The sequence below is a fragment of the Archocentrus centrarchus genome, chromosome 24 (genome assembly GCF_007364275.1).
Source record: "Archocentrus centrarchus isolate MPI-CPG fArcCen1 chromosome 24, fArcCen1, whole genome shotgun sequence".
Classification (NCBI taxonomy): domain Eukaryota; kingdom Metazoa; phylum Chordata; class Actinopteri; order Cichliformes; family Cichlidae; genus Archocentrus; species Archocentrus centrarchus.
In genome coordinates, this window is record NC_044369.1 from 967,499 (window position 1) to 995,430 (window position 27,932).

Consider the following 27,932-nt stretch of genomic DNA (forward strand, 5'->3'; position numbering starts at 1 on the left):
GACTGCTTTTGTTGCAGGGAACACCGAGGGGGCTTCTTCCTGGCTTCATGTTTGCTGACCAGCACATTAATCTCCTCCTCCTCTTCGCCCCCTGTGCCTCCTCTTTAATCCCAGCAATGGATGAAAACCCTCCCCCAGCATCGCTCCCTTCCACACCACCCACCCCATCGATTCTTTCATTAACATTTTAACCCTCCACACCCTTCCTCCCTCGCTTTCATCCTCCTCCCTCCTCTTCCTCTCTAGTCCCTTTTCTCATTCACTGAGTCGTGCATGGAAACTCCTCCAGAGTCACGCAGCAGGAAACACACCAGCTCAACTCTGTGTGTTTGAGAATGAGCAAGTGTGTGTGTGTGTGTGTGTGTGTGTGTGTGTGTGTGTGTGTGTGTGTGTGTGTTCTGCAGTGCATCAGAGGCTGACTTCTGTAAATGGGAGTTGTTACACCTGCTGCTGTATCAGCAGGTTCAGCTGCTACACACAGACTCACACCTGCAGCCTCTTTGAGCTTCTTACATTTGTTCTGTGAAGAAGAGGAGGCGACACGTGATTACATAAGAGCCATAAACCCTTCCTCCAGTTTGGATGTGAATGCCCCCAGTTTAAAGCTGAGAGTCTGCACTTCAGCCCATATTCATTACATAACAACTGAAACAACAAAGTCTCAGCACACAAACAAATAAGGACACTAACTGTAAGTACAACCACAGAGCACAAACAGATTTCTCTGAGTTTGTTTTCAGCCACAGCAAATCTTCACTTACCAACTTCATGAACTATGATATGAGCAAAGGTCATTTTATAGGATGAATGTTGAGCTTTTAAAACCAAACTGCTGAACTGTGCTGGGAACCAGCAGGAAGAGGAAGAGGAGCCGGGACACTCAGCTTCAGGATCTCCGGCTAGTTTGTTACTCACAAAGACAAATGTGCTAAATTTAGATGGGACGAGGATTTCAGAAGGATCTGACGGGCTGATTCAGATTTGATCAAAAAGTTATTATTACAATTTTAGACTCAACAGAAGATTTTACAAAAATCACAACCAACTGTAAACCAGTCCAGGCTGAAACATCAGAGTTTAACTGGAGGCTGAAACATACCAGTCCTGTCCCAGCATCCATCATCTACTCTGTTCATACCAGCATAAGTATTATTACACATATACTGTTCGTGACTGGCTAAAATGAAACTAGAACAAGATAAAAGGTCTGTGGAGAATTTGGCCGTTTGATTCCAAACTGGCTCCTGTTGCTGACGGCGTCTCTGCCGGCTAATCCTCCTCTGGCAGGAGGAAGCACTCCCGTCTTCCCGCCTTGATATTTGCATTTTAAACCTTTGTTCTCGTTTCACTTCGATTCCCAGAGTCCAGGCTGAATGTGATCAGAGCGAGCGTGTGGGAGACTGTGGGTTCAAATATAAAGCCAGGGAGCTGCGCACAAAGATTTACATGATTGTTTTCAGTGGCAGATGGAGATCAACCACCTCCAGAGCTTATCTTTAACACCATGACCGCTGCCACAAACACATGCAGCTCCATCGCAGAGCGGCTCCAACAACCAGAGGAGTCACACGCAGATGAACCACATCCTTCATATGCTGAGGTTACGTTTCATGAAGAAGTCCAAGCATCTCGCAAGCTGTGGTTCCAGTAAATTGCAGCATCATTCATTAAAATGAATGATGCTGCACAGAGTTCAACAAGCTCCTGGAACGAGTCCATTAAAACCAAGACGAGCTGAGCCTCCGCCTGTGGAAGAGCCCTGAAGGTGCTGAAGGTGATCAGCAGTAACGCCCGTCCCACTCACAGAGTCGTGCACCATGAATTCCCTCCCCCGGGTCAGGCCGTCAGAGCAGAGCTCTACTTTAAGGTTCTGAAGTATGAGCGGGAGAACGCTCGGTGGGAACGACTGCTGCGTGCGTGCACTGAAAACATGATTTTATAGTGTTGGACCATCATCTCCCACTGTGCCATCAGCCCTCTGCGAGACTGCCAGTGACAAATACCATCTCCATACCGTCGTGATGCAGATGTAGCCCAAACAAAATATGTAACTACAGAGAGGAGAGACACACACCAGAGACCTTTACCAGCAGGATACCAGCAGGAGAATGAACTTTATCTGCCTCTCATCCATGACTCCGCCTTCCTCCCACAGCCTTTGGACTTCAGGAGGACGGCAGAGTGCCAACATGCAAACACGCACGCCCAGCTGGGGTTTGAACCAGGAACCTTCTGCTGTGATGAGGCACCAACAACTCCACCACCAGCAAACACACACACCCAGTGACAAAGGGTTAAAGGAAGGACAGGGCCATCTAACAGAAGACTATCAAACCAAAAGACCGAACTACCATCCACCTCTGAGCGTCTGTGGTGAATGACGGTCAGTGGAGCTGCTCCACAGAGGCACAGCCAGTTCAAAGGGGCAGAGATGTGAGCGCGAACTCTCAGTACACTGATTTCATGCATTAACTGGGAAACAAGCTAAAAGAAGACGTCCTTGGTTGGTGAGCTATTAACAATCACTCTGATTATTTCATCCATTCCCTAAAATTAAAAACACGTTCAAGAATCACTGGTTTGAAACACTGGAGTCGATCACAGCGGCACACGTGCAGAACAACAGACTGAACGTTTAAATCACAACTTCTGATTTTACAGCCTGTCTGTCCAAAAGGTGGACAAAGTCAAACTCCACCTTTATGAGGCCAAACAGAAACACGTGTATTCATTTTGGGCTTCACTCAAATAAAGGAAGATGAGTCTGAGCTTTTTAACAAAGTTAAACAGTTCATGACAAACAGCATGTGACCATTAACATGTGATTCAGACCGACAGCAGAAAATGATGAGTTTAAGTGCAGTGATACTGACAGTGACATAAAACCAGAGCTGGAACCGTGAGGATGTGGATCAGTGGGAAGGACAGTTTAACTGCAGCTGCCAGAGGAGGCCTGGAGGGCAGATCGAAGCCTCACACACACACACACACACACACACACACACACACACACAGAGGGGAGGAGAAACACAAGATGGTGTGAGGGAGAGAAGCAGCGAGGAGCATGAGAAACCCCGATAAGCTGATGAGACTCCATCAGCACCATGCTGTCCCCGCATCTCTGCCTCTCTCAGTTTCTCACCTCGTTTCTCTTCAAAGTCCTGAGTGGCTGCAGCATCTAAAGTTACCCACTAATGGCCCCAGAGGGGAAGCCTTCACATGGAGATAAGGCAGCAAATCTCCACTGTAGACCAATGATAGGTCGCCATGTTTGAGAACTCATCCATCCCTGTTTGAGACCCAGCAGGATCAGGCATCACTTCAGGCTCAGCATGCATCGTGTCAGGTTTTATCCTCAGTGGTTCTGACATTCACACAGAGTAAATAAAAAGGTCAAAGGTCAAAGGTTCTTATGTGAAATACCTGCAGGTCTCCTGGAAGTGATTCTGTCCTGATAACCTGTGCGTCAGGAAAACTGAGGCTGCTTCACAACAAGCTTTGCTCTGCATTGATGGTCTGATTACAGCCCTGACCGGGTCTGCAGCAGCCCTCCATCAACACCAGCTCTGTGTGTGCGTCTGTGTGTGTGCGTGCATGCATGTCTATGTGTGTGTGTTATCACAGTTCATAATGCAGGTCTGTGGATGCAGAGAGTGGCCAGAGTTTCCCCGAGGCCAGGACCTCACAACCACTGATGCTCTGTGAGCCAAACATCAGCGGCAGCAGCATGCCAGCTGTGTGTGTGTGTGTGTGTGTGTGTGTGTGTGTGTGTGTGTGTGTGTGTGTGTGTGTGTGTGTGTGTGTGTGTGTGTGTGTGATGGACGCCTGCTATCAGTTATTTAAACAGATGCTACCTGCTTGAAACAAGACAAACAGACACACAGTGAACAGAAGTGTGTGTCTCAGCGTTGCTGCAAACATCACTGAGCTGGACACACACAGCAGTGACTGAGCACTGATGGGCGTTCAGGCTCAGTGGCACCATGTGACCACACTTATAAATCTGTTAGGGAAGCAGAAACTGAAATTTTGGATAAAAATAATGGTGTGTATGAATTATTTGATGCACTTGCAGCTTTAATGCTTCCTTCATCCACAAACCAGCTTCAGCTGTTATTAATAAGCTTCACTGTGAAACTGAAGGCTTGGGACACAACTCGATGTGTGATGAACTCCTGCACTTCCACTGACCTCAGGGTTCATCGATGCTTCCATTCTGAGTATGCTGACAGTAGATGAGTGACCAGAAGGCTCTGAGAGCAGCTAAATCCTCACAGATTTGAATTCAGATCATCTCCACTCGACAGTTTTTAGCTCCGGATCTCCCCGGAGTGTAAAGACGGTGATCATCATTTCATTTTCACGAAGTGGACAAAGTCAGACATGGATGCAAATCTGTGAGTGTTTCAGGCGATGAGCAAAGAAACCATCAGGCAGTTTCCTCTGAATGTTCTCATATCCAGTCTTACCTTTGACGACTCGGGTATCACGCTCCAGTGACCCAGGAGGGGCGTTCACTTTGACTACAGACAGCTGTACCCCAGAGAAAGAGCCAAAGACTCATCATGAGTCTTCACTACTTCAGACACTGCTAAGATACTGTTTTTATCAACTCCTGTAGCGATTAGAGCCCTCTGGCCTGTGTTTATGACCAATTAATTAACAAAAGTGTGTAAATACTGTAGCTGCACAGAGTTCATGAGTTCCCACAGGAAGCTCACAGCAATACAAAAATCCTGTTTGGGGAAATAAAGAGTGATACTTCCAGCAGCATGGTGCACTCAGGGAAACACGTTCACTTCCCACAATAAAACGACTGAAAGCTCAGTGTGTGCAGCAGAGGGGGAGCACCTGTGAACATCGATCACTGTGGACCAGCTTACACCACAACCTGCTTTTAGCAGCAGGTGACTTCACCTTCACCGATGGTCTCAGCACTCATATCTTACACCACTATAGAAGCAAGCTTAAAACTGCAGCCAAGCTCTGCACATTATTCCCTCATTAAACCCACATCTGACCACCCACCTCTCATCGTGTCTGCAGGAGCAAACCGTGACCGAGCTTTTAAGGTAAAGAAACGGGAAGAGAGCAGAAAACAGGAAACAAATAAGGAGAAACTCGGATTCAGCGCGAGCGCGGCGGCTCGGAGCAGGTGCAGGAACACACAGGGAGATAAACGCGGGGGTAATTTGTTTCGGAGTTTTATCGCTCCTGCTGCAGGTCAGAAAGCAGAGAGCAGCACCAGAGCTTCACCTCAGGCTGCTGCCGTGAACAACCCTTCAACTGGACGCATTAAATAAAGGTTTAACAAAAGCCTCTCACTTTCAGGTCAGGCTCAGCTTTACTTCACATTTCTTTATTTCAGGAGGCAAAAACACTGCTGCCTGTTTGTTTGCATGAATGTAACATCCTCACGTAGCTTTAAAAAAGTAAAAAATAAAGTTATTTTATTTAAATCTTTGCTTCGATTGAATGATGACACATCTGGAGGGCAGAGCTACATGTGTTAAACATTTAGAGGTTGGTTTTTGGGCCAATCAGCACTTCCTTAGATAAATACTGCATTGGCTCCTTTACTGCAGTCTGCTGTGTCCTGATACCACAGCTGCAAATCTCCTGGCCTCAAAGCACGGGAGAGTTTGTGAATGTGAAAAATGGATTTGTTCTGTGGTGCAAGTGACTGAGTTTAGGCTCCTTCTGACATCAACAGGTAACCTCCAGCTCAAGGGTAAAGGCGAAGGCTTTATCCATGAAGGAAGCACGGATATCCCTCCTACTGCAGTGGCCCCTTCACACCGTTTCCCACCATGACGGGCACAGATGCACACGTAGGAGTCTGCTTAGGCTCGGCTCTGGAAACCTGGACCTGGTATGATTGTCTTTGTCTTATCAGCAGCAGAGGCAGACTGAGCGGTCCTGGCACGGATGTGCTCGGATCAAGACACATTTCCAAGGAGTGTCTTCATTCAAACCTCTGAGCTTAGCTGCTGGTGAGAGGCCACCGGAGAGGAGGACCGACAACAAAAGTGCGTTACATCCTCATCTGTGTGGCGTATGACATATTTTTCCTCTTCCAGCTCCTGCAGGTTGCCATCCACAGTCCTGCTGCAGAGAGTATAGGCTGTTTCTCCTGCAGCAGGAACGAGAACATTTCAGGGAGGGAAAAACTCCCCTTTAATCCTTCTGAGCGGTGAACGAGAGGACGCTGAGCTCCAGCAGGTTTTCTAACAATCACATGAAACATAAAAGGCAATAAAAGTAAGGACGTCTACCAAAAAGAGACGCAGCAGCTGGTTATGATGAAGAAACTGAAGACAGATCAGTGGAGTACTCCAGGTGACACACCTGTGAACAGTGACCAGGAAAGTGCTAAAGACCAGAAACAACATGAAATGTTGACCTGACCGACTGTCATCACTCCTTAAAGAGTTATTCAGGGATAAAAATCTGACAGGTGAGCCTCAACGGGAATCTGCCCCAAGAGTCGGATCAGGAAATAAATCTGGAGCTCGAGCGATGATGGTGATGATGCAAAGATGCATTGTTAAGGAAGCTTTTCAAAAATTGCCGAGATCAGATCAATAAACTTTGGAGAAATGAAGGTGCAGATTTCCCTGATTTGACAGCTGAGGGCACAGAAAGAAGGATCCAGTTCCTCAGCATCAGAGGATGCTAATGAAGCTTTAAACATGGGATAATTCATCGAGCCACGCTAATCATGGCATTCAACAGGGAGGCCAAGTACTCTGGAGATCATAAAGGAAAGTACAGACACTCTTTACTTCAGTAGATGTACTGATACTTAAAAAGTACTGATTCTAGTACAGGATCTGAAATGTAGGACAGTAAAAGTAGCTCCTTGAGGGACGTTTCTAGCAGCTATTTGTGTGCAAAGCTAACTGAACCTTATGCTATATTAAAACAATAATATTTGTACATGGGAACACAGTTTTTTCACTCTGCCTCCAAACCTAAACAGAAAAATAGAATCATCAGGGGTTAAAGATCTAACCTGTAACTGACCAAGAACATCACAGCTGCTCTGCACCAGCCCAACACAGAGCGTTACTGTAAACTCACCACAGTACTGCAAACTAACCTGTTTATCCTGCACTGAACTGCAGTATTTTCATGCAACCTTTGAATAACACAAAGTTAGTCTACCTCAGTTTGTTTTCCAGGATGTTTCACAACATGATTTTAAAATGAGGACATCACATGTAAGCTTTAAACGTCCGGGTTATCAGAGGTCCCTGAGAGGTCCTTCCCTTCAAATCCAACCTCTCTGCTTCCTCTTCTCTGGGAAATACAGCAGCTGGACCTTCAGCTCAGACACACTGTGAGACCAACTGCACACAAACAGTTTGTGTTTGCTGACATTTGTTGAGCTGATGCATTTGAAATTAGCTGCCACTTTAAAAAAAAAAAAAAAAAAAAAGTTGCTCCTTTATGCTCCTCTCCTGTAGCACTAGCTAGATGCTGAAATACTGCGACCACAACTTATGCACATCTGCACCAAAAACACCGTTCCCGGTCATTCTGGCTCTTGAGATCTGTGATCATTTCTCTCTTTGCACACGATCAGCCACTGATCGGTACACCGATAGGATTCTCTTATTATTGTTCCTCCATTTAGGCAGCGATGGGAGATTAAGACTTCCCTCAGATGTTAAACCTAAAGTAACGAGTCTGTTTGGAAATGTGAGGACTAGAAAGGACACATGTAGGCAGTAAAAGTATAAAGTTGTCAGAAAAATAAATACTCGAAGTACAGATACCTGAACATTCTACTTAAGTACAGTAACAAAGTATTTGTACCTCATTACTTGCCACCTCTGATCCAAACATCTGACTGACTGAAGCTACGCTCTCAAATATCTGCATCACTGATGGAAAGCAGCAGCCACCTCAGAAAGCTCCACTGTGGTCGCAGTTCTGGCCTCACATAGTTGGATAAGTTGCATTGCTTTGCATTATGATGTCATAGGGGAAGCAGTCACAATGATGTCGAGTTGTGTGTCCAGTGAATGTGTCCAGAGGAAACAAAGCTGAATATGGGCCTCCACAGTCGCTCCACTGTTAATGCACTAGTTCTTATATAGCGCTTTTCTACTCTGAGCACTCAGAGCACTTATACAGCACGTTTACATTCACCCCATTCATACAAGCACTTCCATGAGTAACTAAGTGCTTTAATTATCTAACATTCACACTCCAATGCTTGCGTCGGAGAGCACCTTGGGGTTAAGTATCTTGCCCAACATCTTACATTGGCATGAGGCCTGGAGTAGCCAGGAATTGAACCACTGACCTTCCAATCAGTAGGTGACCTGCTCTACCTCCTGAGCCACCCCACAAGCTGTGACGGTTTGATTACGGAGGTCTGGGCTCAGTAAGTCTTTGAGCTGCACTTATCTGATCTCAGCTTCAGTGAACTCCGTGTCACAGGTTTGAACCCCACCAGGTAACACTCGGCCTCTCAATCCTGCCGTTAAATGACGCTGCTGTCAAACAACACAACTGTCGGGTCACTTCCAGTTTTTCTTATTTCTGTGCTTGTTTGTTTGGACGAATGCAGAAGAATCAGCTTCAAGTAATAAATTCTGCCCCCCCCCCCCCCCCCCCCATGCACGTCCAAAATTAACATCTGTCACTTAAATGTGTGCACATTAAACTTTCTTTCAATCTGCACACACACACACACACACACACACACACACACACACACACACACACCTCTCACAGTCTCAGTGTTACCTGCTGTTTTCTCAGCCTCTCCTGCACCTACAGATCTTCATCCACAGTCACAGACTTTACAGATCTGATGACCTCCTGAACATTATTTCACAAGCCCATTAGTTTAACGCAGGCCGGTGGGACACCGCTGTGGACAGTTTGTAGCCCTTACTCATATCTTATAGACCGGAAAATTAAATGAGTTCACCGAGTTGATAAAAAAGCAGATAAAACAGAGCAGATATGGGTACCACTTATTAAGTGCAGAACAATGTGAAAAACAGCAGAAGCTGGTCATATTCATTTTAGCATGACCGAAACCACAGCACAGAGTCACAGCCTTCAAGTTCATCTGCAATACCACCATTAGATAATTATTAAAATCCATAAAACTCCATAACAAACATATGAGAGGAATTACAAACACATTTATCACTGAAACAATGAGATCACTTTGACTTGTTCTCCAAACTCAGACCTGAACACAAACATGATGATCACCATATTATTGAACTTTTTATAGACACAAACACACCATCATCCCAGCTGTGAACTTTGTATTTATTCAATTATCTACATTTTTATAAAAAAAATAAAGACTGATTAAAGAAGGGGGGGGGGGGGGGGGCTTAACGTCTTCTCGCCTTGAAAATCTCATCAGACTCCCGCTCGCTCGCTCACAAACCAATTAACCCAAACTCATTAGCCACTCGTGTGAGTAAACTTCCCAAACTGCTCCTGAGCTGAAGGCAGCTGCTGCAGATTGGACTCCAGCTGGCTGACAATCTGATCAGCAGCACTGACGAAACATCACCGCCCCTCCGATAAAGTTTAAATACGCTCCCTCACAAACCAAGAAGATAATCCAAACGCCTCCAGGTACAAACTCACTCACTTACACTGTCTGATGAATAAAAACTCACTTCCTTAACAGAGAGGCAAGAAAGCAGCTATTCACGCCTCTCTGCAGCTTCTCTCCTCCTGCCATCCCCCCAAAACCCCATCCCCATAGAGTCGGTGCTGCTCCCAGACCACCAAAAAACAAAGCTAAAATCAGCAAAAAGCTATTTAAGCATAAAAATTCAAAAACAATAAATAATACAGCTTCATCAACTGCACCAAAGAATAAAACAGTTAAATGTGGATTATTAAACATTAGGTCTCTCTCTTCCAAGTCCCTATTAGTAAATTATTTCATAATTGATCAACGTATTGATTTATTCTACCTTACAGAAACCTGGTTACAGCAGGATGAATATGTTAGTTTAAATGAATCAACACCCCCGAGTCACAGTAACTGTCAGAATGCTCGAAGCACAGGTCGAGGAGGAGGATTAGCTGCAATCTTCAATTCCAGCTTATTAATGAATCAAAGACCCAGACAAAGTTTTCATTCTTTTGAAAGCCTGACTCTTAGTCTTGTCCATCCTAATTGGGAAAATCAAAAACCTGTTTTATTTGTTATTATCTATCGTCCACCTGGTCCCTACTCAGAGTTTCTATCTGATTTAGTGCTCAGTCAGACTCAGTTAGTAGTCAGAGCTCTGTTGAGCTGAGCATTCCTCAAACTTCATGAATTTATTAATTCATTATTATCAGGCTGTCCTAAAAGCTCCCTGAAAAGCCTTCAGCTGATCCAAAATGCTGCAGCTAGAGTACTGACAGGGACTAGAAAGAGAGAGCAGATTTCTCCCATATTGGCTTCTCTTCATTGGCTCCCTGTTAAATCTAGAATAGAATTTAAAAATCTTCTCCTCACATACAAGGTCTTGAATAATCAGGCCCCATCTTATCTCAAAGACCTCATAGTACCATATCACCCCTACAGAGCACTTCTCTCTCAGACTGCTGGCTTACTTGTGGTTCCTAGGATACTTAAGAGTAGAATGGGAGGCAGAGCCTTCAGCTTTCAGGCCCCTCTTCTGTGGAACCAGCTCCCAGCTTGGATTCAGGAGACAGACACCCTCTCTATTTTTAAGATTAGGCTTAAAACTTTCCTTTATGATCAAGCTTATAGTTAGGGCTGGATCAGGTGACCCTGAACCCTCCCTTAGTTATGCTGCTATAGGCTCAGGCTGCTGGGGGGTTCCCATAATGCACTGTTTCTTTTCATTCACCTTATTTACTCTGTTTATACTCCACTCTGTATTTAATCATTAGTTATTATTAATCTCTGTCTCTCCTCCACAGCATGTCTTTTTTCTCTCCCCTCAGCCCAACCGGTCACAGCAGATAACTGCCCCTCCCTGAGCCTTAACAGATGGCATTAACAGAACGATGGTCCAAAAGCTGAAGCATGTTTTGACTGTTGGGTTTTCTCTGTAATGATTGTAGGGTCTTTACCTACAATATAAAGCACCTTGAGACAGCTGTTTGTTGTGATTTCAGTTCCTTCAGATATTTTCAAGAGTGGTTCAGTCACAGTTTAGCATTTTAACTCATGAACAAGATCTGCATCAGTGCTGGTTTTAGAAGTAAAAGAAGTCAAACCAGGAAGCAAAGCGATCGTTTTTCCAAAATTTTCTTTCCAAGCTGTTGCAGCATCTCCTGAACAGCATGAACTCCTGTACTAAGATATTACTGAAATGGTAGTAAACGCTGACACACTTGTTCTTTTGCGTTGCCAGAACGACGCCAAAGTACGGCATGCAATAGTTTTGATGTCACTGTGCTGTTTGTGAGGACGATAACAAACGAGCTGCAAGTCCTGACTTGAGCACAAGCAGCTCTGCAGCTGAGCTCCAGCAGAAGCACCAAACAAACACAAAGATGGCTTCATTTAAAAGTGCAGACGAACAATCAAACTGAAAAGATGCTTCACTGTGCATCACACACACACACACACATTTTCTGCAGAAAGTCTAGAAATGCCTGTGATCCTTCACTGATCGCAGACACGTGCATCAGCCAAACAAAAACCTCCAAGAATTAAGTCAAAGACAGACACACACCTCCTGCTACAAACTACACCCCTCCACCTGCACACAGAGCTGACCCTGTGCTGGCACCAAAGCAGAGGGAAACAGGTTCCACATGCAGTGTTTATTTTCCAGATTTATGTGTTTAAGTATGAATTGCTCTTTTTGTGTTTCCCCCTGAGCTGCAGTGGAAGGACAGGAACAAAAACCTTTGGAGGAAATTTCTTGAATTCAGTCGTATCACTGCCATCACGTAGGTTTCAGAAAGCTCCAATAACAAACACCTGACTCATGTTTGAAGACACAGATGCTGTGAAACTCTTCATGCTGTCCACCCTGACAAATGACATCAAACATCGCTTCCTTCGTAGCTTTAGATTCAAACTGAAGCTGAATCTCAACGGCCTGAAGCAAACTTCAGATTTTCAATGAATGAAAACCTGCTGCCCAAATCCACTGCAACACCCCCACCTGGTGGTGAAAGCAGCCGCGCCGAACAGGCCGGGGCAGCGTGTCAGCTCCCAGTGTACGCCAGGGCCTACCTGAGGCAGACGCAAAGCATCCTGGGATGTGAGGCGACCAGATGGTGCTGTAGATGACCCCTTCATGACCCCTGAGGGTGCTCAGCGATCGACTGAGAGCTGGATCCCACTGGAGGAGATTAAAAAAGTATAAACAGGACGAAACTCAGCGCTGCTCGAAGAAAAGGAGAAACTGGAATCTCACCACTTTGGCAGTTTGATCCCACGACCCAGAAACAATCAGGTTCTCCCCTCTGGTCTGACTCCAGTCCACAGAGTACACCTTCAAACACACGGTACAGTAAGGACAGCTGCAGGTGTGTGTCTGTGTGTGTGTCTGTGTGTGTCTGTCTGACCTCCTGTGTGTGTTCTTTGGCCACCCTCAGTGGAGCGCTGTGATTGGTCGTGTCCCACAATTGCAGGCTGCCGTCGCCTCCGCCGGCCACCAACACGTGTTCGTTTGCCTCGCTCCACGCCACGTCGAACAGCCCATCACTCCACTCCCAACTGACACACACACACACACACACACATTAATACACTCCCAAATACAGGGTTTACATTTAAAGTTTCGTCCTCCACTGAAAACGTTTTTTCTCTTCGCTCACTTTAAAGGCTTATTTCAGAGTTTTGAATGAGGTTTGTTTTTTAAGCTCCTCCAGCTTTGACGTGTGGAGTAAACAGCCTCAGACACGCCACACTGTGCAGAAGGAGCTAAACTTAAACATGCTCATACCTACTGGATTTAAAGACATCATAAAGCATGTAGTCAGTGTGACTGTTTTATATTGTTATTTAAATATGTTGTATTTGCTGCCTTATTAAATATCTTGTGAGTTAAAGGAGGTTTTTGATCTCACAGGGACTTCCTGGTAAAATGAAGCCTAAAATAAAAGCAGGGGTTTCTGTTTCCCTCACAGTCTGACAGTAACTAACATCTGTGCCTAAATTAGATCCCTGAACCTTCTGCAGGAAGGATTTCAGCTTCTTAAAATCATCCTCGGCCCCAGAAACGCCGTAAATCAGACGTTAGAGAGAGAAATGAGAAAACAGAAGACAGAAAGAAGTTTCACCTTTTCACTAAAGCGAGGCCCGTCTCCGTCTCATCCAGGACCAGCAGCGTGCCGCAGCCTACACAAACACACACACAGCTTTTTCATTCCTGCTCATCATCCATCCTCTCATCCTTTAAAAGCAGTACATTCACCTCCTGAAAAATCTGCCATTAACAAATCAGAGTGAGTGCTCCTCGTCGTCAGACGCTGACCTCAGGACTGGTTTAGAAGACGCTCGCTGCGTCGCAGTAAGAGGTTCCTGAGGCAGCAGGACGTTCAGATCAACGTCCGTAAACTGACTCCAGGAGGTTTATTTGGATCAAATGTCAGAAACAGAAACACGCTCTGGTTAATCTCTGCTGATGTCAGCAGGGTCACTGTGACAGACAAATACAGGAAACAGCAAATCTCTCCAGCCAAGTAAAGGTTTGGCTTGATAATCACTCTTTGTTCTCACTTCAGCCAATGAAATGAAGCAGCTTTCTCCCTCAAACGTCCATCCAGAGCAGCATTAAGTTAAATGCTGTGACTGCACTACAGAGTTCATAGGCTGAGCTGGAGGATGCAGTGCACAGAGACCAGCGGGGCCAGCTGCTGCTGCTGCGAGGCTGAAAACAGGCGTGCTGACACAGGCGCCTGTAGCTGTCGTGTGTCTGCTCGGCTTCACCGTGTTTGTGCTGTTGGAGCCTTCTGGAGCATTTTTAATGCAACTATCTGACCAAAAATGTGGCTGCTGTGGCTTCACTGGACTAACAGACCGCCCGAGAAGGCGGAGATCCAGTGAAATTCTGGGATGTTATCTGGATGTTCCTCAGCACCGATTAGCAGGTACCTGTCTGTGTGTTACACCTGGTGGTGATGCTGATGTTTCAGCACTGAAGCTCCAACTGACAGAAAGCACAGGGTGAGGTCACAGCGGCCATCTTTCCTCAGCCTGTGGGAACGTTGTTATCAGCTCATAATCAGCTGTTTGCCACACTGTTACACACCTGCTATCCCATAATACTGCGCGGCAGCACAGGCCACTCTGTTGGGGAGGTACGGAGACACTTCCACTGCGTAGCCGTGACGGGCCGCACTGCGAAACACCTTCACTGTCGTCATCACAAAGGGCCTGTTAGAGAGAGCAGGTGTAAACATTTCACCAACCATTCACACACACAGCAGTACAAAAAATAATAAGTCCTGGATATCAAACATTTCACGACTGAGGACAAAATACCACGAAGCTCCAAATACACGAGCACAGCTGGTTTCTGGTTCTGAGCTTTTATATGACTCTGTTTTATTATGCAGGATCATGAATGCAACCCTCTGAGTGGAGCTGGTCTCAACCATTTGTTCAGGTGTTGCACACAGAATGAACGTTAGCTCTTTTAGCCTCCCTGCGTTAGCCCGGCCCAGGTGTGAGAGTTAGAGCTCCTTGTTGTGTCTTTAAAGACAAACTGGAGGCTTCACAAATATGAAGCTTCTGCAGCACTTTGTGGTCCACACTTAGAAGGAACAAAACCCTCTTTCATGAGTCCTAAACTGTGTTTGGAGACTGCCTCAGCTCTCCTGTTGGACTAGTCCAGGTGTAACGAGTCCAGGTGCAGCAGTTTCTGATTACCGCGTGGTCTGCAGGTGAGAAAGTGACCCCAGGACCCTACAGCGGGGTTAAGAGGCGAACACTGGTGTCAGCGCGCCGTGGAAACGCGGACAGGACGTTTCAAAGGTTCGTGAACCCACGGAACAAGATCCCTACCGGTACACCTGCAGCTCCCCTCACGCCGCTCGCGTTGCCCACTCGCAGCTGCGACACTTCCGTGTTTTGATCAGCTGACGCCGGACGGACGGAACGTTCTTCAGTTGCAGTCTTACGACACACCGCCAGGTGGCGACGTTTCCTCACTTTTAAACCAACAGAGACTGATTATTAAAAATAATTCAGTTAAATTAAGGAAGGCAAACAATGATGATTGGATACAAATGTTTTAGAAAGGTTAATTATAAATAAGTGTTCTAAATCTTAATATTTTATGAATTGTAATTTCTCTGTGAGATGGACCCCGTGCTCATGGACAGATTAATGGGCAAAGTGCTTCTGTGAAATATGAGTTCAGGCTCCTCAGAAATGACTGTGAGGATTTTTACTTTAAAAACACAAATACAGTCATAAGTTCACAGTCAGGTCATTTTGTGCCACTTTATGGACCAAAACAGTTACTCAGCCATTAAACTGGGGCTGTGACCCTGTGGGCCCACGGTCACAGCTCTGTGGGCCCCGGGATCAATAATCCTTATGTTATTACAGAGACGGGGAAAACTAGTTCGTCCTCTCGCCTGCAGTTTCCTGGTTAATCAGTGCTCCACGTCAGTGAGCTGAGCTTCTACGTTGAGGTGGAATATTGAATGCTGCACGCTGTTTAGTTACTAATCACCTCCTAATGAAGCTCCTGGCTTTGATGCCCAAAATCAGTGCATTCATATTTGCTGCAGTTTGCTCAGATGTTTCCATACAACTGCAAATATCTAAAGTTTCCGGCGAGCACTGAAGATTTCTTTAGAAATAAAACCACACAACTGGAAGAAGAACTTTTATTTTTTAAAAAAGCAACAAAAGAAACACAAGAAAAAATAAGATCAGCTACAGGATCAACAATGTGATTAAACGTGAATAAGCCCTCAGCTCATCAGCGTATGAAACATACAAGGACTGAAGACAAAGCAACAGGAAACCACCATGTTCTCCAAAAGCTTCATCATTTCCATATTTAATGCTATCTGGAAAAATCGGATTATTATTTTAGGAAATGTCACGTGTACACTGTGGAAAACAACGGATAGAAACTTCTCTGTGATACAAAATGCAGCCACATTAGTGCCTAATGTGCTTTGGGCTCACTAATCACTGCACCACCAACACCACCCTAACAGGAGGAAGCTGCACACTGCCACCTGCTGTTGGAGCTTCGACTGGTTCCTGGAATAGCTAGAACTATTATTTACATTTCATCACACGTATTATTAACAGAAGACCAATCTTTGAGTTTTAAACTGTTACCTTCAGTGCTGGTGCATCGCCGCACTCCTGAGGAGTTATTATTAATCTCTGTCTCTACCCCCTCAGCAGATGACCCCCCCTCCCTGAGCCTGGTTCTGCTGGAGGTTTCTTCCTGTTAAAAGGGAGTTTTTCCTTTCCACTGTCACCAAGTGCTGCTCATAGGGGGTCGTTTTGACTGTTGGGTTTCCTCTGTATTATTGTAGGGTCTTTACCCACAATATATGATTTGGTGCTATATATATATATATATATATATATATATATATATATATATATAAAAAACACTGAATTGAATTGAATTGACTGTTAACTGTGGTCAGTTTGACCTCCAATAACAATAAAGCCAAGGTCATGTGACCATCCTTCCAAAATAAAAGCTGAACGAAATGTTGGCTTGCGTTGTACATTAAATAAAGTGCTGTTTACAGAACGAAGGTCCACAAGCTGAAGATCCCAGAGGAACATCGAGCTGTTTTCAGGTCACTGACTGAACAGGACGTCCCTTTGAAATGATGCTGGAGGACATCATCCATGTTTACAGTGAGTGAATTTGAATTTAGGCCAGAAACTTTCCCTCAGCCCAACATCAGGATTCAGGCTACACGGATCACTAATCGATCAAAGAGGCGGAGCCTGAAGCACATTAGAAAAATACAAAGAGGTTAAACTCGTGATCTAAGGTGGATGTAATACAAAACAAAGGGTGTGTGTGAGTGTTTGTGACAGAAAAATGCTGTACAATAGGAAAGTATTAAAAGGTGCAATATGAGTGTGTGTGCTAAACACTGCAGTGAGTGAGACTGGAGAGGATTAATGCCGACTGTGTATGAGAGCAGACGAGTCGCAGCAGGACGGGCCTGCTCTGTCATCGTCCATCCGCTGCACTGTTTTACAGTCTGAGGGAATTCAAGTGCAGCCTGTGTGCTAAAGTGGGACAGTTAGACGCTCAGGCTTCGCATCATTTCAGCACTTTAAGGCTTGCAGAACAATAAAATATTAATTTGAAATTTGCAATAATTCATCCTGCAGGAATAAAGATGGTCATAAAAACTCATCAGAGACTCTTCGACTGCCCGAGCACCGAGGGCCACACTGAGCTGTTTAAGTTACCAATAGGAGCCTTTATAACACTGGAATCAGGCATTAACGCCAAAGTTACCTCAATGATCCTTCATAGTTCAGGCATCTGGACTTCGTTCAGTCACTGATTAAAACAGAAAACCAGGAAGCACCTGTCTGCTGTAAGAAAGGGTAAGAAGCTCTGGAGTCTGCAGGTAAGACGGAAACGTCCCTCGGTCCTCGTCAGATGAGGTTCTGTTAAAATCTATCAAGTGTTTGAGGAGTCACTGGAACTTCACGGTGCCAAACTCGGCCTCGTGCAGGAACTGCTGCATCTTGGTTCTGACCCACGACTGTTTCTCCACCGTCAGTCTCCTCATGGCCGGAGCCAAGCTCAGCAGGAACAGCGTCACATCGTCCCTCTGGTCCGCGTCCCGGTCCCTCTGGGCCTCCCTGGCCTCCATCCTCCTCAGGAACTCCTCCAGAAGCCCATCGACGCTCTTCCTCTTTGCCCGAGTGGGCCTGGGAGACACTGGGTGGCACTCTTCTTCCTCCACCTCCTCATCGTCCGTTTGGACCAGCAGCTCAGCCACCTCGCCTTCCGGCTCCTCCGTCTTCAGCTGGTTCAGCCGCGCCGCGGTCCAGGAAGGCGGCGGGCTGCGATGAGTCTGCGGCTCCTGCTGCAGGACTGAAGACTGCGCGGGAGGCGTCTGCTGCTCCGAGGGCTGCGAGGAAGAGTGCGAAGAAGCTAAGGTCGCAGCTAGGGACGTCACCGAGTGCATCATCATCTCAAACAGCTCCTTCACGTTGGTGTGTTGCTGCGTTTGCATGCTGTCGTCTGCGGCCGCAGCGCCCGAGCTCACCTCAACCTTCGCTTCTTTGGGTCTAGACGGGTCCAAGCTGGCAGAAGGAGGTCGCTTTCTCTGGAGGAACTCTGAGGAAGAGGATGAAGATGTTGTTGTTGTTGCATCTGCTACAGCGAAGCCTGAAAACAGAGGAAACAATCACAACTTTCAGCACACAGCTTTGATTTTGGGACCAAACTGATGCCAAATTATGACTAAAATATTAATCAATATTAATATTAAACTGAACGTGGAAATGTTTAAATTAAGGTGCAAAGGCTGCTCCTTTTAGGGAAGGAGGCCTTGGAGGAAAAGGGGGTCGTCCTGCCCGTGCCCTTTAAAAAGCCAATCAGCAGCTGAAATGGGAAAATATTAGTCATCACTGCACACAGTACAAATTCACGACAAATAAATAAATGAGATCTCCTCTCTTATTTCTTTATTTCCTGTATTTTGGCACTTTTGGGCCTCTTTAATGTCTGAACATTAGGCAGAGCTCAGCGTCGCCTACGAACCGTAACTCTCATCGTCGTCGCTCCGCGTCTCCGTGGTCGTGCTGCAGCCCACCATCTCAGCCGCCTGCGCCTGAGAGGGCTGCGGGTCCAGAGCCCAGCCGTTGGTGCCCGCCGCCCGGGCATCGATGAAGGGGTTCAAAAAGGACAGGATCGAGGAGTATCTCCACGGCCGGTAGTTAAAGAGCCCGATGCCGCTCTCGCGTCTCTCCTTCTCGCGTTGCCTCTCCCTCCTGTGTTGGTCTCTCAGCGTTTTCCACTTCCTCCTGCACTCTGACTCTAATGAAAGAAACGGCACGCTCATATTAATGAAACCATGAAAAGATCAAATCCAGCAATAAACGGATCCCACTGTGTCCACACTGGACAATATTTATTTTTGATTCTCAGCTTCCATTTTTGCAGAGATGTTAAAAACTTTTTACAAAAACCAGAGTGAATTCAGTAAGTTACAATTATGATATCTGACTAATAGCCACCAATCAGATCTAAAAACTACACTCATTTATATTTTCCATGAGTCCAGACAGCAGCAGCTGTTTTATGGCCCTGCTCAGATCTGCATCTCAGATTAGTCCAGCTGTTGTATTAACCAATATATACACATATACGTGTGTGTATATATATATATATATATATATATACACACACATATATATATACACACATATATATATATATACGTATATGTGTGTATATATATATATATATATATATATATATATATATATATATATATATAAGCGCTATATAAGAACTAGTCCATATATATATATATATATATATATATATATATATATATATATATATATATATATATATGGACTAGTTCTTAGGTCAGCGGTCAGAAGGTCAGAAGGTCAGCGGTTCGATTCCTGGCTACTCCAGTGCATGGGTGAATGCACATGTTGTATAAGCGCTTTGAGTGCTCATACTGAGTAGAAAAGCGCTATATAAGAACTAGTCCATATATATATATATATATATATATATATATATGGACTAGTTCTTATATAGCGCTTTTCTATAGGGGTAGGGGTAGCTACAGCCACCCCTGCTCTACCTACTGTAGCTCAGTAGGTAGAGCAGGTCACCTACTGATCGGAAGGTCAGCGGTTCGATTCCTGGCTACTCCAGGCTACATGCCAATGTATCCTTGGGCAAGATACTTAACCCCAAGTTGCTCTCCGACCGTCCTGTCGGAGTATGAATGTGTGTGAATGTTAGCTAATTAAAAGCACTTAGCTTAGTAAACATGGAAGTGCTTGTATGAATGGGAGTGCATGGGTGAATGTAAAACATGTTGTATAAGCGCTTTGAGTGCTCTGACTGAGTAGAAAAGCGCTATATAAGAACTAGTCCATTTACCATATATATACTATATATATATATATATATATATATATATATATATTATATATATATATACACTATCTATATGAGTCATATATAAAAAAATATGCTGAAACATCTACTTTTCAAAACCCAGCTGACTGCCAACAGAACCCCTGAGTTTGTGGTACATGAGTAACTATTTATATTTTCCGTGAGTCCGAGCAGCAAACTGAGGTATCAAACTGCTTTTTTCAACAAAAGTGCATCAACTGAACGCGCTGATGCTCAGATGTTTTAATTAAATTATTATTACAAAACTTTAGTAAATAAATAAACATCATCTTTAAGTCCTGAAAGCCGGAACCCATGTGCCTGCAGCAGAGCGTCGGAACACAATAAGAGTGGGACCGCGTTTGTTTTGATCTCTTATCTCTCATGAAAATCTGTTAGTTTTTTGGAGTCTTTCGTCTCGTCCACGTTAAACTGCAGCGTGTGTGTCCGCTGGAGCGTCAGGCGGGGGTCGCAGCACCGTTTTTAAACTTGCAGCACGTACCGGGGACTCCGACGATCTCCGCGACCTGCCGCCACGCGTCGCTCCGCATGTTCAGGTCCCGGTAGGTCGGGGAGTTCATGTCGTAGAGGCTCGGGAAGCCGGACACCGCCATGATCAGTTTGTACTCCATTTTGTCCTCTTTCAAACTCCGGAGCAGGGCAGCCAGAGCGGAGCGGGACTACAATGAAAATAAAAGAACCAGAAAAAACGCTACTTCCGTTTCCGGTGCGTCACGGCTCATTTGCATAAAAAGTGAGCAGTTTTCAGCTCTTTGTTCACGTCATCAAAGTAAAACACGTGAAAAACGGTTTTCAAGTTACTTCTTAAACTGATATTAGTCTCTAATTTAGAATTTAATGTTTCCCCTTTTTGGAAACATGTTTGTTTGTTTGTTCCCACACCTTCAGGTATGTGTCACACACCTGTTTACAGCAGCGTGGTGTTTGTAGCTGATCTGAACGCAGCCTCAGAACTGCTGCACTCACAGTTAGACCCGCTGGTGTTTCGGCCCCCCAGTGTAGTTGCCCGGTGATTGCATTGAATTTTTTTGCAGTCGGCAACCAATTGCAAATTAGCTGCGGCGCCCAACTCGTCACCACTTTGGTCCAAAGCGGCTGCACAGGTCACCAGGTGGGAGGCGGCCTGTCTCCAATCAGCCGCAGTCTGACTCAGACCGACTGCAGTCACTCTCAGACTGTCGATTGTCGAAGGTTTGCACATAATCATCATCATCCACAAACGTAGTCAGATTGCCAACACGTTGCAATACATCTGAGTCAGTCTGCACTGACGAGCTCAACTCGACCACGACATGTCTGCAGTCTGGGACTCGACTCAGCTGTTGCCAGCTGCTTATATTTCCAGTTAAACTCGAGGTTCCCAAACACTGCCATCATTTTGCCGGTAAATCGCTGTCCTGAGAGAACTACGTCTCTATTTGTGGAGGAATTTTTAATGTCTGCTTCAAATCTGTGCGGTTCTGGCTGGACTCTGAATGGAAGCAGTTAATGTGAGTTTCAGATCTGCAATTTTTGCAGATTTAATCATCATATCATCACAAACAGATTGCAGATGCAGATGGCAACAGGAAGCAGCGTTTTTCATAGAAGCATGACTTCAATCATAAATGTAAAGAAATCACAGAGGAGCTTTTAAAACATGTTTAAGTACCTGACAGGTGATTCTCTCTGTGTGAGAAAGAAAACATGCTATATGTTCACATACAACATCTAAGTTATAGCATAAGGGCCTTCTTCTGTCTCTAATTCATCATTTTTAACTAACTCTGCCCACTTGAGAGGTTCGGTGTGTTTGGCTCACAGTCACACGACTCTCCTGCTCACACGCTCAGCTGCAGACACTCAAGAAGCAGCAGCAAAGCCGAGTCCTCTGAAGCAGGTCTGTGATTCCTGCAGAGCTGCACGGCCGTTTGTTTCCTCTTGAATCAGTTTGAGTTTCTTTCACCAACACAGAAATCATCATCATCATCATCATCGCTGATGTTAGACCAGCTGTGTGCCTCTAGGAGGCAGCATCTCTCCCAAACTGAAGTCTTGAACTCAGCAGGGGTCAAATTCAGTTCATCAGATGTCAGTTTATTGAATTGCTTTCATTTAATCAAAAGTCTGTGTCCCGTATAACCTTCTCACATCTAATTTGCCCGAAACAAAGTTACCATATTAGCCTTATTCCAGCAGAGTAACAGGAACTCAGAGAAAACTGTTTGACAGCCTGAACCAGAAGTTCCTGGGTCATTTAATGAAACAAATACAACTTCAAACATAATGAATCTTTTATTTTGTTCTGTGCATACAGAACGTCTGCAGGTCTTATGAACACAACAACTCAAAAGTTGTGAAAATGTTTCATTAAAAACATTTGACACACTTCAAACTGTCACTTTGAGTTTGGCTCAAAGACTGATTCTTATTTAGTGCTTTTCTGCTGTTACACAGCACATCCTGTTCACCCACAGATTTTTTTATGTTCAGGTGTTTTCCATCAATCAGTGAGCACATCAGGAAACACTCGGGATTCAGCATCATGCAGCCAGGGATCGAACCACCAACCTCCTGACTAGCAGATGACCCGCTCTTCCTGCTGAGCCACAGCCACTCCTTGTTCAGCGCTCCGGTTCTCCGTGTCCTGATTGCTTTCATATCGCTGCTGGTTTGTGGCCACACCTCCTTTAAACCGCCCGTTTTCAGCATCAGTTTGTTTCTGGGTTTGTACGTTCGTACGTGTGTGTGTGTGTGCGTGTGTGTGTGTGTGTGTGTGTGTGTACAGCACTGCAGAGCAAAGCTACAACCAGGCAGGCCAAAATTTATTAACATCAATCAAATTCTGATGAAGTAAATGAACCTGAGGTTAAACGTGTGCTGGGTTATGACCACATCTGCGCTGCAGTATCAGATATGATTTAATTGTGCTTTTGTGCACGTCTGTTTTTTTGTATTTCCCCACTCGAACACAGCACACTTCTTATTTCCTACTTAAGCAAACTTTATCATAAACTATGATGTTTTGAATAACAAAATTCTTCCAGAATATACCTGAGACCTAAAGGAGGGTTTAAACCCCACATCAAAATAAATAGCATTTCATATTTAATATGATTTTGTGGAGAGAATGAATTTTTCTCTGCTTGCCTGCAAACAGAAGTCTTCTTTGTGACTTCAGACATGAATGGTCATATGTCTGTGCGCAGCCTGCACTAATGTCTGTCACACGTGTGAAACAAACAGCATTATCATTCGCAGTTATTGGACCTGCTGTTCAGGGTGTGCTGCACCGTTAGCCCTGTACCCCCTGAGATATCCTCCAGCCCAGGTGAGATGTGGGTCATATTTGGGACACATCTGGCCCACAGAGCACTTCCCATAACTGAGCTGTAAGTGCCCAAAGCAGCCGAGGTCAGGCCCAAACTGTGGACAGTAAATTTACACATGAAAGCCTGAAGTTGATTACGGGACAGATCGCGCAGCCGTGACCCCAGAAGCATGAATCTCAGCGGTTTCCACAGCTGATAATCGAGTTTTAAGCTTCCTCTGTGTGAACATCTGTTTTACTTTTTTTACATTTAAAGGTCGACAACAGATTTTCTCACAGTGGAGCTTCAGTTTTCTGCACGTGTGTTTCTGTGAAACTGCAGATAGAAGCTGAAGCTACGCTCGGGTTACAGACAGCAGAGTTGGGGAAATCCCTATCAGTTTCTCAGACTGCTAAATAAAGCAGCTGGGGTCAAAGGTCGCTGAGGTCTAAAAATAGAGCCTCCAGAGGTCAGAGAGGCAAACTGGGCAGCAGCAGGAAATCCCGAAAACATAAATGAAGTCAGAGATGTATTGTCGCTGATGACGGGACAGAAAGTCCAAACTGAGAGGAGGCAGCTGTGAGCCGCAGACGGCGGTCTCAGCACCATCAGCCCCCGCTCCTCCTGCTGCCGACTCCCAGGAAACACGTTCATTAAACAGCAGCAGCGGCTTCCTCTCACTTTACTGCTCTGCAAATATGGGACTCTGTTCCTTCCTTTGCCCCTGGCGTGATCACTACAAACACCAGGGGGCGCTGTCATCTTTGAGCACCTGCTAAGAGGATTCATGCTGTTGCTTTTCTTCACTCGTGGTCAGGTGTTGGCTGTGTCTTCTGACTCTACCTGCGTATAAGAGATGCTCATGGCTGAAATAACTGGAATTCCTCATGAATACAATAATAAACAGACTCATGGTGAAAAGAAACTATGGTGACTGAAGGAGGACAGAAGCAGCAGCCTCTGGAGATAAAGACTCATCCAGCCATCAGTTTATTTGACTGAATCTCTGCTCTTTTTTCTCTTCGTCTGTTCTCATGATGCAGGAAGGTGGCAGTTTGGTCTCGCTGTGAGGAGCAGCTTGAGTTTTAGCCCTCGGAGACGAGGCAGTTTTTATATTTCAGCTTCTATATGTTTGTCCTCAGTTGTGCTGATGTCAGATGATGATGGCTGGGATAAATGAAGGCCCACATCTATGAAGGAGGTGGCTGGTTTGGGCGAACACATCTCAGAGCTCTCAGCCTCCATCTGAACGAAGCTGCTCATTAACCAAAGTAAGTTTGCATCATTCAAACGCAGCTTTATTAGCATCTAATAAGCTGCAAACGTGAAATATGTCATTTTTAGCCACAACAATTACTTTGTCATTTAATAAATTTCCTGTTTATATTCAAACTTGGATACTTTTGTGTATCAGACTGAAATATAATTAATTTTACATGAGACAGGTGGGAACGAGGACGTGTGAAGTCATGTTTGTTGGAGGTAAATAAAGCTGACTGAAACACAGTTCACCAAATAAATACAGTGGATGTAAATTCATTACTGTGGGCTCACAGGTTTCATGGTTAAGATATTAAAATGAGAAATATGATTCTGAAGTTATTTAGAATGAAATAAATCCTAATTAAATAAACCAGCTGCAAGAACAAATGGAGGCAGTAAGTTTGAGGAAAGAACCGACCAAAGAACCAGAACCTTTAAAAAGTTCTGCTGGACTCGTTTGATTAAAAACCTGTTGTCAGTGAGTCTCACACTATCAACACTGTGCTGACAGGAAAAGGAAATAAATATTTTAATGTTCTAACAATTAAACTTCCTGCTGAACATGTTTGTGAGCAGTTTGGCTGAGAAGCAGAAATTTAAAGATGTGTCTGAGGCTCAGATACGCCTGTGTGCGTGCGCGCGTGTGTGTGTGTGTGTGTGTGTGTGTGTGTGTGTGTGTGTGTGTGTGTGTGTGTGTGTGTGTGTGTGTGTGTGTGTGTGTGTGTGTGTGTTCTAGTAATCATCATGTTGTGGGGACCAAAAACCAGGTCCCCACAAGGGAAACTCTGTTAAATGGCTACAGGAGCTGTTCTGAAGGTGCCGGTGAGGTTTTTAGCTTTGGCCCATAACACGTTTTCTGTGTGTGTGTGTGTGTGTGTGTGTGAGCAAAGTAAGCACTACGCCTCCTTATAGTGTTTCACTGGTATTGCACTCGGGGGTCCTCTCACACACTTTTGCAAAATATATTGAAGTATCGCCCACTTCCTGCTTCCTAAAAGCATCATTTTTACAACGAAGCAACATTATATTGGCAAGAGATACCAGCTAAAGAGTGAAGAATTTATACAAAGGAACAAAAGTGAAATACAAGTTAAGCACATTTCTCTGAATAATCACTGTAATGATAGGCCAACCCTCAAATTAGGCAAAATTAGCTTAGAATTAGCCTAAAATTAGCTACTTAGCAGGACAACTAATAAGCTCTAAATGACTACCAAAGCTGAATGTAACCCTCCACATGTTTTATTATTTGTGCATGTAATCTAAAAAGACACTTAAAAAGCATTCTATAAATGTCTAGTACAATGCTAAAAAAAAAAGAAAGAAAGAAATACTGTGAAAACACATCAGATTTCAATGGAATAAAAATCATGTTGCATATATATTGATATGAACTGGATAATGTGTTAGGAACAAAAGGATACCACATAATTTGATGGAAATAAAAATGATACAGACAACACCAGTAAAATACAAGTGAAAAAAGATGCAGGTTATTTCATTTTGCTGATATCTAATTACAGCAACTCAAAGTGGTACTCAGTTTGTCCTATAAACTTCATTTCACTTCTCAAATATCACTGTGTTCATCTGCTGTATGATATATTTATCTGAAATTGCTGATCCAAACAACCAATGATTTATAAAGGAAAATCATGAAAATGATCAGAGGTGTCCAAACTTTTGCATACCACTGTATAATGAGTGGACAGACATGGATGTAAAGTGTCACTTAATTGTAGGCCTGTTGTAAAATTCAATGTAGTGATTCTAGCTTACACATATTCTGCATACTGTTAATTAAATGTATGTCAGGTGTCCTGTTTGATAAAGACACTTTGAAGCCATTTGAACACATTTACATGAGGAAAACTAAAAATGCAAAAAAATAATAAAGATTGTGAGTTCTCTTATTCATGAAATGGTTGTTTAGTCATTTTATTATGAGACATTACATTAGTCTGGAGATGGATGCTGTCAGAAAATAAAAGGATGTTTAATATTAAACGTACCAGTTATTAAGTGTACCAGTGTTGTTGTTTACTAAGTACAGATAATAACAAAGATAAAGAATTGTTGAAGAAATGCTGGATAGGTTGTAACTGTCTAGAAATTTGTTTTTTTTAAAGATATTTAAAAATTTCATTTAAAGAGTTAATGTGAAAGGAACTGCCTGTTAATGGTGATATAAACAAGATTTTCCATTTTACTATTAATGGAAAACTCTTTCCATAGAAAAACGTAAAATGTCCTGGCAGAAAACTACCAGGACACTTTCCGTATTTTTATGGATTTTTTTTTACAGTGTGTATAGACAGTCTGTGGGAGCAGCTATGGTTCTGGATGCTAACGCTTCCAGGCTCTGAGAGCAGTGACTCCCGCTGACGTCTCCTGTGGAGGAAGAAGTTGCCTGATAGTGAGCAACATTCAACATTTTCCCAACATGGTCAGTGTTTGCTGTTGGTACCTGAGAGGAGGCGGTGCTTTGGGCAGTCACACAGAGACACCTGAACAACCCGATGGACGCTGATCTGGAGTTTCATGACAGCACAGTGAGACTTTGACCCGTATGCGTATGTATTGTGGCAACTATAGAAAGTAAGAGATCAGCAATTTAACATGAAAACAGTGAGTTCACGGGAGCACACGCTGTAACGTAAGCTGCCCGCTGTTATGTTGCAAACAGAGTGCTGGGAAAGGCTCATGCAGCGTGTGCACTTTGCATGAGCAGGTAGGTGGGCCTGTGGTCCACATGATCCATGTTTGCTGCACAGGAGAAAAAGTGGAAGAGAAGGAATCAGGAGGCTTTAACTGGAGGTCCAGAGGAGGTGGGGAAGAGAGAGTGCTGCATAAAATATACTTTACTGGTAATTAAAGGGATTAAAATGGACAAATGGACACACACACAGAGAAGCACATGATACACACACCTCTGCTGGCTGAACACACACTCGTGCACACACAGTCAGGTGTCCACATGACTGTCCCACAGAGATTAACAGGAGGGAACGCAAGGAACGCCGGGAATGTGGCAGGTGACAGTTTACAGTGGATACGTCAGGCTCAGTGTGTGTGTGTGTGTGACAAACACTGAACAGAACCATTCTGAGACATCCACAGACTGTATATCAAAGATGGCTGCAGTTTGTCGCCCGCGCTGTGAACCTGCATCCTTTTCTTTGTGTTTTAGTCAGTAAGTGGCTCAGAGTGTATTTAAAGCTGCTCGGGGCTCCCAGCCTGAGAATCTGACTTCAGGGACTGAAAAAAAAACAATTAATGT

The 27,932-nt window shown here is 44.5% G+C and overlaps 2 protein-coding genes across 4 annotated transcripts in view; both read right to left on the reverse strand.

The window, feature by feature from the left end:
• pex7 (peroxisomal biogenesis factor 7) overlaps positions 1–15,071 on the reverse strand; it is a 43,384-nt gene extending 28,313 nt beyond the window's left edge. Inside the window, exons 1-6 of one of the 3 annotated variants that reach the window (XM_030721714.1) lie at positions 14,978–15,071; positions 14,223–14,347; positions 13,252–13,309; positions 12,535–12,685; positions 12,384–12,461; positions 12,200–12,308 (exon numbers count right to left, since the gene is read on the reverse strand). In XM_030721714.1, coding sequence (XP_030577574.1) covers positions 12,200–12,308; positions 12,384–12,461; positions 12,535–12,685; positions 13,252–13,309; positions 14,223–14,337 — 511 coding nt within the window. In that variant the 5' untranslated portion in view covers positions 14,338–14,347; positions 14,978–15,071. Of the gene's footprint in view, positions 1–12,199; positions 12,309–12,383; positions 12,462–12,534; positions 12,686–13,251; positions 13,310–14,222; positions 14,348–14,455; positions 14,587–14,842 lie in introns of those variants that run through there. The other 2 variants (XM_030721715.1, XM_030721713.1) reach the window with 2 other exon arrangements.
• A 1,495-nt stretch (positions 15,072–16,566) lies between these two features.
• Positions 16,567–20,754, reverse strand: LOC115774639 (uncharacterized). The gene is made up of 3 exons (XM_030721997.1): positions 20,581–20,754; positions 18,696–18,971; positions 16,567–18,320 (listed from the first exon to the last, which is right to left on the reverse strand). The coding sequence occupies exons 1-3, from the start codon at positions 20,708–20,710 to the stop codon at positions 17,620–17,622; spliced, it is 1,107 nt and encodes a 368-aa protein (XP_030577857.1). The 5' UTR covers positions 20,711–20,754; the 3' UTR covers positions 16,567–17,619.
• Between the last annotated feature and the right edge of the window lie 7,178 nt (positions 20,755–27,932).

Coding starts and splice junctions, on each gene's coding strand:
- LOC115774639 (XM_030721997.1), bottom strand. CDS start 20,710: ATGGAGTACAAACTGATCATGGCGGTGTCCGGCTTCCCGAGCCTCTAC. Junction 18,972..20,580: donor GGAGATCGTCGGAGTCCCCG/GTACGTGCTGCA, acceptor TTCTTTCATTAG/AGTCAGAGTGCAGGAGGAAG. Junction 18,321..18,695: donor CGACGACGATGAGAGTTACG/GTTCGTAGGCGA, acceptor CTCTGTTTTCAG/GCTTCGCTGTAGCAGATGCA.